Source organism: Acipenser ruthenus, chromosome 6 (genome assembly GCF_902713425.1).
Source record: "Acipenser ruthenus chromosome 6, fAciRut3.2 maternal haplotype, whole genome shotgun sequence".
Classification (NCBI taxonomy): domain Eukaryota; kingdom Metazoa; phylum Chordata; class Actinopteri; order Acipenseriformes; family Acipenseridae; genus Acipenser; species Acipenser ruthenus.
The window spans coordinates 7,218,249-7,233,633 of NC_081194.1; the positions used below are offsets into that span (position 1 = coordinate 7,218,249).

Here is a 15,385-nt window from a genome sequence, read left to right on the forward strand (position 1 = left end):
TACTCTCATAATAAATCCCTTTGCTATTCAGTAGGTAACATTATATTGTACTATAACATGAACTGTGTCATACTACTATGGTATTTGGTCAAATTAATTAGTTCTATCAATGTTAAAAGACATTAAACTTTAAACAGTAACATTAGTTTCTATGTGATCCTCTGATAAAGCCTCTAGGGAAACCACACTTATTTTAACAAACATTGCACTACCAGGTACTACTGTGCGCTGTTGAGGCTCAGGTTTCACCTACAGGGTTCTGCTGGATCCAGAGGTTGGCGAGGGTCCGTCTCTGGCAGGATCTTCTGAGATCTTAATGGCTTCCTCCATGGCAGCCAGAAGACCATTCCCACCTTCTCCACGCAAAGCTGGGCCGAAACACTCCGGCCGACGGATCAACAGCCTCACAACTACGTTGGCATTCTCTTCAACACTCTCTCCTGAAAGAATCAAGATGGAAAGATTAACTCAGCAAAATATTCTTCACTTCCAGTCCTCAAGCTGGTAGTTTGATACGTTATTCAATCAAGGACATCATTAGAGAATGAAGTATATTCATCCAGGTATATATAGTAAAAGCTCTTTTTTAGAAATATTTGAGAACTTTTCTCAAAAATAATGACGGACTGAGTAAACAGAGTATACATATACAGATTTGCCAACAAAATTAATGCATTCATCTACTGTACACAAAACAATACAGTTAATTACCATTGCAGAACACAGCGAATCTGAGAAAATCTAAGTACCGCTCTCCCTCCACAGGATTCCAGCCAATATCTGGGTATCCTTTAGAAACCAGCATGGAGCAGCTTTGCAAACCGCATCCCGCCAAGTACTGCACAACCTACAAGAACATGAGGGAAAGTTACAACACAACTCAATATACAGTATGTTGTCCCATTGTCAAAAATGAAATGTATTGTCAACAATAGATTTAAAGAAAAAATAATAATTATACTCTATCTACTTCAAACATGAAGTGATTTTCTACTACATTTAACAAATACAATACTGTATACTGAAAGGAAAACACAAAGACACATTAATATTATTTATTTATTAGTAGATGCCCTTATACAGGGCGAACAAATGACTCACTTTCTCTAGGTCAGGCTCCCTTAAGGCTAAGGCAAGTTCATTATTATCCATCACAGAAGCCGCAGCAACATCCAGAGGAGTAGAGCCTCGCATTGAAGGAGATGCTTTAGAGAGCAGACAATAAAACAACAGAAACGAAGGACGTGAACCATCCATGATTGATAAAAAAAATGTAATTCTTCCCTACAAACACACTAATACTGTATAGTGATCGTCCCACTGCCCTCCAGTACTGTACTTCATGTCTAAAGTCTTACAGATTACTATTTATAAAATGAACGCATATTTTTAGTGTTACTTTTTTGTTTAAAAAAAAAATGATTCTGTTTTTATGCAGGCACGAGAAGCACCTACAGATACAAAAATAAAATAAAATAAAATAAAAAATCATTCAACTCACCTAGTCCTACACTGCTATTTTCCAACAAATAACTAAGGTGATCGAACATAGCTTTCTGGTTTTGCCTACTGATGCGGCAGAAATAGCACAGGAATCGGCAGCAATTGGCCACCATCTTAGGAAAAGTAATTTCCTATACAGCAGCAAACAAAAATACAAAAAAACACAATTAATTGCTTGTCGTCACACCACCACAAAAGCAGTAAAAAAACAATATGTTATCAACCAAATATTGTAAAAATAACAATACCACAACTCTGCTTCTGATTACTTACTTTTGATTCCCCTCCTCCAAGGACATTTACCATGACCTCCATCACTGTCTCGTGCATCCCCAAGGCTCTCATGAGGTTGGGGTGTTGGTAGAAGACTTTATTGTTCATAATATCTCTGTTGAAGAACATTTGCACAAGATTAAATATCACATATTGTATTTATGGTCACTTGCAGCCAGTACAAGTGAACGACAGACTACTGTGCTGTATAAAAAATATATAAAAACAGCATGGGTGCTAAATTACCTACTGTGCTAATTACTGAAATAGCAAAATCCATTTGGACACAATCTTTATGGTTTCATTAGGACAACAGGACCCCAGGGTAATGTTATCTTTATCCAAGATATGCATGTGGATTTGAGCATTAGCCGTAGTGAGAATAAATGCGGTTTATTTACCCAAGGCCACGGATCATAAGTTTCTCCTCCTCCTTGCCCATGCGTACGCTGAGCAGCGAGCGGATTTGTCCCAGGGAAGCCAGTAGGTTTATTGTGTCCTCCACAGAGACAGAGTTGATGGTGTATGTCTTGGGCAATGCCTGCACCTGTCCTCCTACACCATCGTATTGCCTGTGCAAGAGCACAAACATGGCTCTGACCAGCTCTGGGTCTTCTATCACTGACTCCTGGGCCCACCGCACCATGGTCTCCGATATTAACTGCTGCAAAGTACCTATTAAAATACAGCAAATAAACGATCTGTCATGTCCACAGTAAATAATAGTACCTTTTTTCTATTCATCAAAAATCAACTTACCATCTGCAACATATAGATAACTGAATAATACTTTTTTCTTTGTGTTATTTTTATCATTCTCATGCAATTTTGTGGCGATGGTTCTGAAAACTTCAATGCCGTTTCTTACCTCAAAAGTAGATATTTAAGCCACTCTACAATAAGATGTACTTACTTGGCTTCTTTGCTTTCTTTTTCTTTGGCAAGTCAGACATTTTGTTTTTCAGGTAGGCCACTTTCTCCACCAGGTATAGGAGGCGGCCTCTTATGGTGAAATCACAGTCCCCTTCATTAGCTTTATCATCATCGAGTTCGATACCTGAAAAAACAAACAATAATAAAGAAATATACTAGAAAACAAAGCATCCAAGGGGGCATACTGTAAGAGGAGCAGCTCGTTGGAATAGTCTGCAAACAATAAGTTAAATGGATGCGTGTGGTGTGTATCGTTGATATGGCCAAAGGTTAAAACAATGTGGAAGTGAAACGGATCATTTTTACAAATGTAAGAGAAGCTACTTACCACAGTGAGTCATTAGGTCTTCATGGAAGTCGAGTAGCAGTTCACGAATACCTTCAGGGCATGGGCAGTCTTGCTTTTCGTCTTTGAAATTCAGCAGCATGTTTATCTGGGTGAAAAAACAGCAATCAGCTGCATTTCTGTATTAGCAGTATGTTTGCCTAATACAGAATGTCACAGCAATGTGCATTCACAAATTATCTGTTTTCGCCAGTGGGTAATAAGCAGTTTTGATAGAATATACATATTTTCAAATTAATCCAAAAAGTCACATATAAATGATAATAGTCACTATAAAAAAAACAACCAAACATTTAAACATCTATACAAGAAATGATTTAAAAACAGTATGTGTGCTGCAAGCTTGTGCACATAATAACTGAGAACGTAACCAATGCTGACCTGTTCCTGAGGAGGAGAGCGGAATTCTTTTGTTTTTCTGGCGGTCAGCGCTGCAGACATGTTTAAAGCCTGCATCACTTCATTGTAGCGGAAACGCTGGTTATCCTGGAGGCTGGCTACAAAGTCATCTGAAAATGCCACAACAGCCTCAATGCGGTGGCGCACCTGGCAGTCACATAGATATTGTAGCAAATGGCACATCTGCAGGTTAGACAATGGTGAAATAACAGGTAAATAATGCCTCCTTTACAAATTAGCACTGTGTTATATATCTAGGATATGCCCACTACTCCTGTTCTACTATACATTTACAAAGAAAGATAATTATATATATTTTTTTAACTGACCAACAATATAAATCTGTGTGGTTTTTGCATTCATTATTTCAAACCCCTAGATCCTGGGTTCAAATACCGTGCCACCTATTGTAAAAACTGGCAGAACACAGACCTTTTGGAAAGTGCATCTTTGTTAGATTACTATGGGCGAATCATTTATATCAGTCAATCAATCAATCAGCATTTGAAGGGAAATTAACTAGTATGAGCTAGTTAGCGTAAGGCTTTTGCAAACCAATGACTGCAACTTAAAGGGTGGAAATACCAATAGACCTGCATCAGAGCCAAGTTGTATCCCAAATGCATTCACTAAATGAGGTACCTGGAGTTTTACTGGCTCCGGAAGCTTCATCTGCAGCAAACCTTTTTTGGGGACTTTCTCAGACCTGAGTTCCTCTTCTCCTCCCGGGCCTTCTATCCTCAGCGCTCCTTTGATCCCATCATACTCTGGATCCTCAGCCTCCTCCTGACTTGTCTCCTCAGAGAAGACGCTGGGCTCAATGAGCTGCAGGATGTTCTTCAGGTCCCCGTTGTGGAAGACACCCATTATGAGCAAAGTGTAAAACAGCTTAATGAGGGGCACAAAGAGAAACTCAGTGCTGCCCCCCACAGGGTCCCGCACGTGAAGGCTGCCTTCCTGTACAGCCTCTGTCAGCATTTCAATGGTTTTGGTCTTTAGGACCTCCAGGGGGAACTCAGGGCTGTACTGGAAGTATTCCCCACTAACTCTCACAAAACTGGGTGAGGAGAAGCGCATCCTGGGTCTGAGGGAGGTACTGAGGCCTATACCCGGGAGCCCATGTTTTTTTTTTTCATCCGGGAACAGGGTGATGCTTTTGGTTTCCTCCGTCATAGGGACGATGTATTCATTGTTCATCATGAGGCGGGCTGTGGCGTAAGTGCTGAGGTGGATGTCAATGAGCAGGTCATAGTAGCCTGTCCTGAGCAAGCCCGGCATGTACTTGTTTTCAATGGCATACAGGAGCTGAGCCTCGTCCAAGTGGCTGCACAGGGCATGGGCCACCCTGTTGTTTCCCAGTGCGCAGACGGCTGAGTGCAGGCGCAGTGCGTGGTAGTGGAATTTCAGCAGGTCCTCTTGTTCTGTGAGCTCCAAGATATCAATAGACCTGGAAATGTTAAAAAACAAAAAGCAAATAAAAAGTTGGCCCTCTGTAGCTGGTGTAATTGATATGTGGAAACGAGTTTGTTTTGTGTGCCTTTTGGAGTTGTTTTGTTTGATTAAATTATTGTTTACAGACGGACGCTCAAGTGAGACTTGCTGCCTGCAAGGTTTGGTTGAGAGGAAGGGCAGCAAGTGATTGGCTGTGCCGGTACTTGACCAGCAGGTGGGCGGGTCTCGACTGAGTGGCTGTCAGGATAAAAACTTCAGGTGGGGATCGTTCTGGGCGACTGCACCGCCATGCTACACAGGAGGGCGCATCCTCCCTGCAGGCGAACTACAACTACGCAACCCTTAAACAGCAGACGGTGCTCGTCAAGGCAGTGCCCAGCCGAGGCCGTATGAAGAAGCAGGAGTCGTCGTAAGAATACCGGCTCATATGTAGGTTAGTTTAGTGGATATTGATCACAAGTAATGCATAGCGACGGTTACGTAGTGTAACAGGTTCCTGGAGCGGGACGCCTCGTTAAGTAAGGCTAGCACTCGATCTGTGTGGCACCTTTTATTTGTAGTTTTTGTACTGTGTTTTATTTTGCCTTTTGTACAGTCTCCTGTATCTGTCCTCTGTGTGTTACCATCGCTGGTAGTGTCACATGACCCGTTTGTTTACTTTCTTTTGTGTTAATAAATCCTGCGCGCCTGAGTCTCTCTCTTTTTTATATCAGTGGCGACCCACGCACATGACAGGAGTACCTTGTCACAGCCTCGCACAGAAAAACAGGTCTTAACGGTTACCAACAAATATATACAGTATATATAAGGAAAAATGATAAGAAACAGTGTCGAGTCGGTTAGAGACTTCTTCAGTATACTTGACTTATTTCTTACAGTTTTACCATTCTGATTGAGCGTTTCGAAGTTATGAATAATGTTTACACTTAGGTTCTGATGTCCAGCGACAATTCCAATAGGGAATTTTCAATAGGGTTAACTACAATACTGTATATGTAAAATACTCACAAACCTTCAAACTGCACTCTCGCTAGGTTATTTGTAATGAAACAGTTATTTACATTTTAGAAAGGGGAGTGTGAAATTGGATGCCAGCTCCCCTCACGTACTCACCTGTTTTCCTCTGGAATGTGCAGACACATGAACTGCAGCGCCTCTGAGCACTGCACCTGCCAGCCATGCCGCTCGCTGACCCTGGAGGTCTCCACCTTGAGGAAGTGGTTGGGTACCCGACTCCAGAGAACTGGGGTCAGGAACTGCACATGCAACCGAGGCGGGCACTGCGGAGTGGGGTTTTTACGCTCACTTTTAAAAAGGCCTGCTGAGAGAGGCATTACATTCTGCGGGGGAAATAAAGAAAAGTTGAATGACTGGAAAGAGAGTTGTATGGTCAGTTGAATGCATTAAACCTCTAGCTGGTTAAACGAGGCAGAGACATAAAATTATTGTTGTGCAATATATTGTATACCTCCAGTGTATCTGATAAATTTCACATACAGCATTAACCTTTACCTATACTAGCCTATTACTATGACTACTTGAACACCTCCATGGCAAACAGGCCTTTGTTTCTAGCCAAGAAAGATTCATCTTTCGTCTGAAAAGCCAGTGAAAACAGGTTACTCATTTTATATCTTCATCAATGCAGAATCAAAAAGAATCCACAATCTCAGTACAGAAAAAAACAGCTGAAAGAAGGAAGGAAATTATTGTCTAACAGCGTGTGGAATCATTAAATCAAGTGGCTTTCAATCAGATAGCAACCGGTAACTGAGCAATCAGTTGCTCAATGCACCTTGCATTTCAAACTAAGTGGTATATCTTTGTCAACTTGAGACCATCACATAAGTGCAGCTATTGACTCAGTAAAATGAAACATTTCTGTAAGACTACCTTATTTTCATTAGAGAAAACAAAGACCTTCTCTAGCACATTACACTTACCTTAATCCTTCCAAGTTCAAATTGAAAAACATTGGGACTGGTTGCCTGAGCAAACACTGCAGGGAATAGCTTGGTGCTGGGTTCCACCTAAAAACAAACGGAAAGCACAACTTCTTAAATTACAATGTCCTTCAACTAGTATAGCAAACACACATGCTGTACTGTACAGTACTATACTGTTCCTGCTCTGGGGGGGGGGGGGGGGGTCACCTTCAAGACAGGTACACATGAAATGAAAAGGTGTCACTTCATTAACATTTTCAAGGGCTATAAAATAAAATCAATAAATCAGCGGGACATGAATTTAAAAGTTAATTGGCTGAAAGCATTCAGGCTTGTTGTAGTTTTTAAATAAATTGTTTGTAAAAAGGAATGAAAACAAAAATAGGAATACAACAGGTACACTAAATTTTGACGTGGGCCTAGTTTCTTCAGACAGAAGAATAACAACAGAGATTCCTAGTTACCTGATAGTAAGGACTCATCTCTTTGCCATTGGCAGTGAACGTCAGTAAGCCAGCAGAAGTGTCCACCAAGCAGCCTATTTCCAACCCGTTATTATTGCGGCCTTGTCCTGGACTTGTGCTCTCTCCTGCCCACACCATGTAGCAGTTGCTGCGCTTCATACTGCATTTAAGAAAGGGTGTAATAACCAGATCACAACTGCCAAATAGACAATCCATGAAACTATTTTATACACAGTGGCAAGTGTTAAGTGGAAATAACCCTTTCAACCCAGAATAAAGCACAGGGGGACTCCAATATCTGTGGATCAAAAGCCCGTAGAGTGGTGCAGCTATATACGTTGTTGGCTCCTAAGCTGGTTCTTTGTATATTAGGAATCCCAAGAGCCAGACTGCTACTCCACACACAGAAAAAAGGGGCAATATAAAATGTGTCAGTTTAGTTCAGCTGGTGCAACATGAACAAATGAAAACATATAAGGGTAGAATTGAAGTTTATTAATGACACGTAGCAACAATGCTTTTTAGAATGTAAATCGTTTACCAAAAGACTGAATTACTTTTACCATTGCCCGTTCATGTAAAAAAAAAAATCAACATTAATAGTTCCAAATGTAACTAACCTTTCGTGAACTTTCCCCTTTTCATCCCCCAGCGTGACAGTCACTGTCCGAATCTTCTCCAGCTCAAAGGCTTGGTCGTACTGGTGAAAATCAGAGGTAATCCAGCCAACCCAGACATTCGTAGGCTCCTGACCAGGAAAGATTCTCACAGAATAATAGTACTAAGAGAAAGAAACACAAAGAGGTCAAAAGGGACCAAATGAGATACTTTTGGGTTTATATAGATTATATTCTGTATGTTAACTAACTACTAGTATAAAATACAGTTTTAAATATTAAACAGAAAAAATGCTTATATATATTTTTAGCCAGGGACTGTGTGCTGTACATTATATAAATAATAACATGCACATACTTAACACACATAGATTTACACACAGTAAAGAGCACACTCATAAAACCAAGGGAAATTACACCATACTGTAAAATAAAAGCATATAACATGATTCAGAGTTTCTGGATTCATTCTAAATGGAAACATTTTCTTGAAATGACAGTAAATACTGCATCTTAAAACTGTTTTGCATGCAATATTATTTAAATCCCTCTGCCCCTTACCGTTGACGTCTGCATCAGGTATTCAAAGTCATCTCTGTCATCTGCCAGTACATCTTCAGAGAGACGTGCTGAGGAGTGATTTGTGCTGTAGTCTGGCTTTGTTCTTTTCAACAAGAACCTGGAATATGCAAACTCTGTTAACTGCACTATGTGTGGCACAGTATATTCGGTTGATATATGCTTCTTGGAAGAATTACTTGAAACTTTTATATTTTTTTATTAATATCGCAATTTGGAATCACATTGGCGAATTGCATTGTTCCCAATTAAGTCTGGAGCTTGATCACAGGAAAGTAATAATTCATATTCAGGTTTTTTTTAATTCAGTTTTTTCATACATGAAAGTTCATGTAGCAATCAACAAATTAGCAAGCAACAGTGCTGTAGTTATTTCACTCATGAGGGTGACCATAGACAGCCCCTCATCCTCTTTTGCTGAATTAGTACGGTACCCCATGAATGTTCATTAGTTTTCATAGCATTAGTTGCATATGTTTAACATCAGATGAACGTTGACAGTCGACATCTAAATACCAGCCCTGTATGGGTTAAATCATCCATGACTTTAAACGCTCAATCATACTGTAACATATACTGTAGTACGTTAGGTTATTATCATAACCCTGGTTCCCTGAAATAGAAATGTAACCATTACCGTATGGGTATTTACCTCCTAAAGACTTGAAACCTGAATAAGATATATCAAAGCTGCTCGACAAGCCTGTGACGCAGTCATGGCCCGCCCCCGAGGACATAAAAGCACTGTGGTCACAGCCCTCAACGTCATTTTTTCTTCAAGCCTGTGCAATCATGGACGCAGAGACCTTGAAGGTTAATGGTTACATTTCTATTTCAGGGAACCTGGGTTATAGTAATAGTACAAAATGTAACCATTAAAGTGTACAACATGTGTAAGTGTACAAAAGCCGTCACAAGGGCAAGATTGCAGAAGGACTGGAATGCTACTATTCTAAGCCGAGAGGTTGCCTTGTGTGTTACCATACGGAACCCCAGTAACAAGTAGTTAGGGCTAAAAATTGAGGAAGAAACTTAACTCTATGCCTGTCGACTGGGAAGCCACCTTTAACACTCTAGTTCCAAAACCAGGGTCTGAGGATCCACGACATTAAGTCTGTGGAACCTAGCAAAGGTATGGGGAGTAGCCCACACCGCTGCATTGCAAATGTCTTTGACACGGGCAACCTGGAACAAAGCCCACGAAGCTGCCATGCCCCTGGTGGAATGGGCAGTGAGCTTTTCTGGAGGGGGCAAGTTGGCTCGCTCATAGACAGTCCTGACTGTGTCTGCTATCCATTTGGACAGCCTCTGCTTAGACAGGGCTTGACCATGGCACTTAGTCCCATAGCAGACAAAAAATTGTTCAGACTGCTTCCAACTTTTCGTCCTGTCAAAACAGTATGCCAGGGCCCAAACTGGGAAGAGTGTATAGAGCTGTTGCACCCTTGTCAGACTGGAAAGTATTGGATGGAAAGCCTCCAATTCCATAGACTGGTTGACATGGAATGCCAAGATAGTCAATAACCTATGTCCTGGCCTATGTAAAAATTAAGCAGGATTTTGCAATGGAGAATGCCTGCATCTCACTCACCCACTTTGCTAGCAAGCAACAAAGCCACTTTCAGCTCAGCTGAATGCATGCGCTCAAATGGAGCTCCATGAGTGCATTAAGCACCACGTTTAACCTCCAGCAGGGAACAATGTCCTTCATAGGCAGCCGAACCCGCCAAGCCCCTTTTAAAAATTGCAGAGTCAATTTTGAGCCGGAATGGCTGCCAGTTAGGCCTTTAATGATAGATCTTATTCAGGTTTCAGGTGTTTAGGAGGTAAATACCCATACGGTAATGGTTACATTTCGTACTTGAAAGGGAAACTTAACAAAACATTTGTCTTTGTCAATGTGTTTTGTGTTATGATTCATTTTTAGCAGTACTGTGTGTAGGGTAGCCTTGTAGCCTTGTATCCTTGAATTATTATACAAACACAAACCACAAACTCACAAACCTCTGTTTCAGTCGAGATGGTTTCTCTTGTGTGTAATCTTTATGATTGTTGAACTCATCCTTCAAACTTTCCTTCTCTTTCTCTGGCCCGTTGGAGCCCAAGTGCCCGTGGGCAGTTTTCATGAGGACCTCAAAGTCAGAATCTGCATCAAAGTCCTCAAGGTCCTTCTTTGGTGAGAAAAAGCTGCTGCTGAGACTGCCCCCTGCTGTTCTAGCGAAGCTCTCTGCACACTCCACGGGCATGCTCAGGCGGAAGAAAAAAATTTCAGTGTGGCTGTTTTGAGATCCAAATGACCTCTGAGTGACCTTCAAACATGGTGAGCTGTCAATGGTCCCATCTATTCTTGTCACCTGATTAAAAAAAAACAAAAAACATTGTGGGCACTTGAAATTACACTGAACTTTGTTGGCACCAAAAACTGTTTACTGTAATGAATTACTGTATAAACCTCTGAGATCTCAGCCAGTCTGGTTCTGAGTAGACTGGTCATTAAATACATCCTCTAAAGCAATCAGGACTTTACAATCTTGAAACGTGTTTAAATGGTGACATGAACTTCAAGCAGCCAAAGCCCACCCAGTTTGAATACCTAAAACACATTTTAAAACCTCAATGCTTAACGCTGGAACTGTCCTCACCTCAATGTGCTCATGGTTCGAAGGGACCGGGATGAACTGAGGCAGCCTTTTGCTTAACCACATGGTAATGTCCCTATTCATGTTGACTGCAAAGGGTTCATAGCCTTCTTGTAATCCGCAGATTGTGAAGTACTTCAGGGTGCTGACATCCTTCCCAAAATTCATCCTGCCCACCTGACAAACTCCGAGACTGCATACCGGAATAAAACCTATAGAAGAAAAGCAATAGAACATTTGTATTATTAATAAGACCAGAGCAGTTATAATGGTAGTTAGTGTGTTTGCATACAGTATAAAAAGAGTTGTTTCTTGAATTATTATTATTTGTCATTATTATTATCTTCTTTTTACTAGTCTAATCATAGGTCCAGTCAATGCAGTATTTCACTATAAACAGTAGATGGCATCCATGTAAAAAATAAAATGAAAAAATAAGTACTTTTTTTTTTCTTTTTTAATACTGCAGAGAAAGTATGATGCAGTAGGCACATCTTTGAAAAACACAGCTCTTATACTGCTCAGTCTTACTATATTGACATCTACAAATAATAAATCCTAGTACCCAGCTATCCAGATAAGCTGTGTACCTGCATTTTTACACATTAAAAAACCTGAAACACGCACAACATTTTAATTAAATGCGTAAAAATACGCATAGCAATTTTGCTGCACAGCTTGTCTGCCTCCCCTCCTGCCTCCCCTAAAAACTTCCACTAACAACTACATCTCCCAGAATACAATGTTTTCACTTACTAGGACATTGTAAACCAACCCAACAAACATTATCCAATCTCTGGCTAGCCCTGTTGTATTTGCAGCCAGTCACAGTAATAAGAAGAAAAAATTGCCAGCAAGCTACACAGGTTGAAGCATAAACACCCCAGTCCAGCTACAATTGGAACCACTGTCAGAGGCAACTGCTAGAAAAAGTGCCTATCATATTAAACAAACTGTTTTATAACTTAATAATGTATTTATGTTATTTATCTGTATGGCTCTATATTGAGGTTTTAACATGAATTTAATGTTAAATATTTAAGTAACATAATTAATTTGCAGAGTCAGTGTGATACCTCAAAAAAAAAGTGCTGAACCGATAAAGAACCCTGTAGAACACACGTGTGGTTGTACAGTAGTTCAAAGTAACACTGCAGTAAAATGTAAGGCTCTTTTTAATTGCCTCCCCCATTACCATTAAAGATTGTACAGTATTTATCGAGATTACTCAGGACTTCATGGTAATGTTGCATTGTACCCCCTGAAAATTCATTTTAATCTCACAATGTTAAAATTAGAGGGTAAATTATTCTCTCAGACGCAAAGCCTTATCTGAAAGCTCTGCTAGTACCACTGTATGATTTGCATTTTTCTGCTGGTACCTGCTTTGAAAGAAGTCACATCTTCAATGGCTGAATCAGCACTGGTTATTGTACTAGAACTTTCTTTCTAAACCAGTTTTTGTTTTTTTTGTTTTTTTAATTTCTTCATTTTTAAGATTAATAAAATGTAACAATGTGCAGCATCCCTGAATTATTTATGATAATAAAACATAGCCTAGGGCTCCCGAGTGGAGTATCCAGTAAAGGCGCTCCATGTGGAGTGCAGGATGCGCCCTATAGTCTGGACGTCGCGAGTTCTAGTCCAGGCTATTCCTTTGCCGACCGAGGACGGGAGCTTCCAGGGGGCGGCACTCAATTGTCCGAGCCCCGCCTGGCTAGTTCGGCCTGGGTGTCCTCGGCTCACCGCGCACCAGTGACCCCTGTAGTCTGGCCGGGCGCCTGCGGGCTTGCCTGTAAGCTGCCTGAGAGCTGCGTTGTCCTCCGACGCTGTAGCTCTTGGGTGGCTGCATGGTGAGTCTGCAGTGTGAAAAAAAGCGGTTGGCTGACGGCACACGCTTCGGAGGACAGCGTGCGTTCGTCTTCGCCCTCCCGAGTCAGCGCAGGGGTGGTAGCGGTGAGCTGAGCCTAAAAATAATTGGCCATTCTAAATTGGGTAGAAAATAATAAAAAAATAATTGGCAACAACTAAATTATTAAAAAAAAAAAAAAGAAAAACATAGCCTAAAAATGTCCTTTTAAAAACTATGGCTGGATAAAGTAATAACCTTCAGAGTGACACTGTGACATGACTGAAAGAAGCAATAAGGAAATGTTTAGATAGGACTAGTATCAGCTACAGTATATTAAGGAAAATTAGGCAAACAAAAAAAAATAATGCGTATAAAAATACCTTCCACAACTTCAAAGTCCTTGAAAGCAAGTTCTGAACCTGAGTCATCAAGTAGGACTTCGCCGTTCAATGTAAACATCATGGTGTGTTCATTCAAGTCTACCATACAGCCGACAACATCTCCAGCCTGCCAGGAGCGACCAAAGTGCTCATTACCCTGGTTCCACCGCTGAGCCTGAAACAAAGGGACGGCTGCAAAGTAACTCCCCTCTCAAGTGACAGGCCTGATAATTCAACACCCGTAATTAACAGTGTTAGACTTAATTATTTATCTTCACAGTGTGTCATCCATGAACAATGTTTAGCAGCTATTTAGGTAACCTTTCTCTGCACCAGAGACTGATCTGCACTATAATTATTTGGTGACTGTCAAGTCATTTCTTTAGAGAATAGAATCACTGGTTTTCTTTTCTTAAAATATCTTCGAAAAGGTGTCCACACAACTCTTACAGACAGGTGCAAAATCCAGCAAGCAGATAACTAAATAGAGGGTCGCCCAGGGTAATTACCCTGAGTTTCAAGTGCTTTTTGCACATTTTGTCACAGCTTGCCGGCTGACAACCTACCTTTTTTCATATCCTGGTTCACAAATTTGTTTACTGACAACTTGTATTTGTTTTCTTTTTTGCCACAGTTAAAGAGAAAAACAAATACAGGGATTGTGCATAGAGTTTGGACATTACATAATCTGATGAAACAGATCTAAACAGACACTTTAAAAGAAGCATCCACAATTCTAGGTAATGTATTAATACACTTCCAGCCCTTTCCATTTACCTTGAAACCATCAAACACAAAGGCCTGGTCATCTGAGCCCAGCTCTCGATCTGGCAGGCATCCAGGTTTTGCCCATCCGACACGCATCTCCCCAGCAGTCACTGCTTCAAACTCAAAGTACCATTTGCCAGCGTTCACAGCATAGGTCTTCTCAGCACGAAAAATACGGAACCTCTCTGCTGAAATACCTCCGATGTCAGATCTTGCAGCTGAAAATTAAATCAAGGGTTAATCCTAAAACCACAGAAACAAAAAGTACAATTTTACATTATGACAGCCTAGTAACCACGAAATCCACATATTTCAAAACATTCAGATGGATTTGCTGCCATTATTTAAAAACATATGCAGTATTAAATGTGTATATGCTTCTATCAAATTTATTCTAACACACACTGGTCAAATTCATGTATATGCTGTGGGGAATTACATAAGAACATAATAAGAAAGTTTACAAACGAGAGGAGGCCATTCGGCCCATCTTGCTCGTTTGGTTGTTAGTAGCTTATTGATCCCAGAATCTCATCAAGCTGCTTCTTGAAGGATCCCAGGGTGTCAGCTTCAACAACATTCAACAAAAGTGCCTCCTATTTTCTGTTCTGAATGCCCCTTTATCTAATCTCCATTTGTGACCCCTGGTCCTTGTTTCTTTTTTCAGGTCGAAAAAGTCCCCTGGATCGACACTGTCAATGCCTTTTAGAATTTTGAATGCTTGAATCAGATCACCGCGTAATAGAATGCACAGCCTCAATGCAGGCTTAGCCATTGATCCCCTGTAATTCAAAAGTAAATGTTGCTGAGGCAGTAAATGCTCATTCTTTTCATTTTCATTTATAGTAGGAGGCTAGAAATCCCACGTAGAAGGCAGGGGGGTACGGGGATCTCCCCCAGTGCGGGTGCAAGTGGCAACACCCCCCACCGAAAACGAATTTCAGGGTTTTGCAGGGGTCTAAATCCTGCATATCCTGGGCCTAAATACGTTCCTTATTCGGGACCCACAATTCAAAATAAGTGTATAACTGTTCATTTTTTATGGTTTTAGGCATCGAGATTTAAAGAATGTGTCGCCACGAGAGGCACTGAGATCGATGAAATATGGCTGTGTTTTGGGAAAACATGGAAAGTGTGACATCAACAGTGGAGGAGGAAGGAGAGATTCGTACTGTATAGACGTTTGAACATACATTTCCATTTGACTTGGACTGCTTAAAAAGGGAATTTAGAT

The 15,385-nt window shown here is 40.8% G+C and overlaps 1 protein-coding gene across 1 annotated transcript in view; it reads right to left on the reverse strand.

Annotated features, from left to right (window-relative positions):
* The window catches only part of LOC117411543 (ryanodine receptor 2), a 207,026-nt gene that overhangs the window by 63,863 nt on the left and 127,778 nt on the right, over positions 1-15,385 (reverse strand). Inside the window, exons 26-44 of the mRNA XM_059024865.1 lie at positions 14,161-14,369; positions 13,384-13,558; positions 11,155-11,363; positions 10,517-10,866; positions 8,495-8,612; positions 7,937-8,097; positions 7,317-7,476; positions 6,850-6,936; positions 6,020-6,246; positions 4,097-4,901; positions 3,437-3,637; positions 3,038-3,143; positions 2,690-2,833; positions 2,178-2,451; positions 1,777-1,891; positions 1,502-1,634; positions 1,102-1,205; positions 712-847; positions 254-440 (exon numbers count right to left, since the gene is read on the reverse strand). Coding sequence (XP_058880848.1) covers positions 254-440; positions 712-847; positions 1,102-1,205; positions 1,502-1,634; positions 1,777-1,891; positions 2,178-2,451; positions 2,690-2,833; positions 3,038-3,143; positions 3,437-3,637; positions 4,097-4,901; positions 6,020-6,246; positions 6,850-6,936; positions 7,317-7,476; positions 7,937-8,097; positions 8,495-8,612; positions 10,517-10,866; positions 11,155-11,363; positions 13,384-13,558; positions 14,161-14,369 — 3,901 coding nt within the window. The remainder of the gene's footprint in view (positions 1-253; positions 441-711; positions 848-1,101; positions 1,206-1,501; positions 1,635-1,776; positions 1,892-2,177; positions 2,452-2,689; positions 2,834-3,037; positions 3,144-3,436; positions 3,638-4,096; positions 4,902-6,019; positions 6,247-6,849; positions 6,937-7,316; positions 7,477-7,936; positions 8,098-8,494; positions 8,613-10,516; positions 10,867-11,154; positions 11,364-13,383; positions 13,559-14,160; positions 14,370-15,385) is intronic.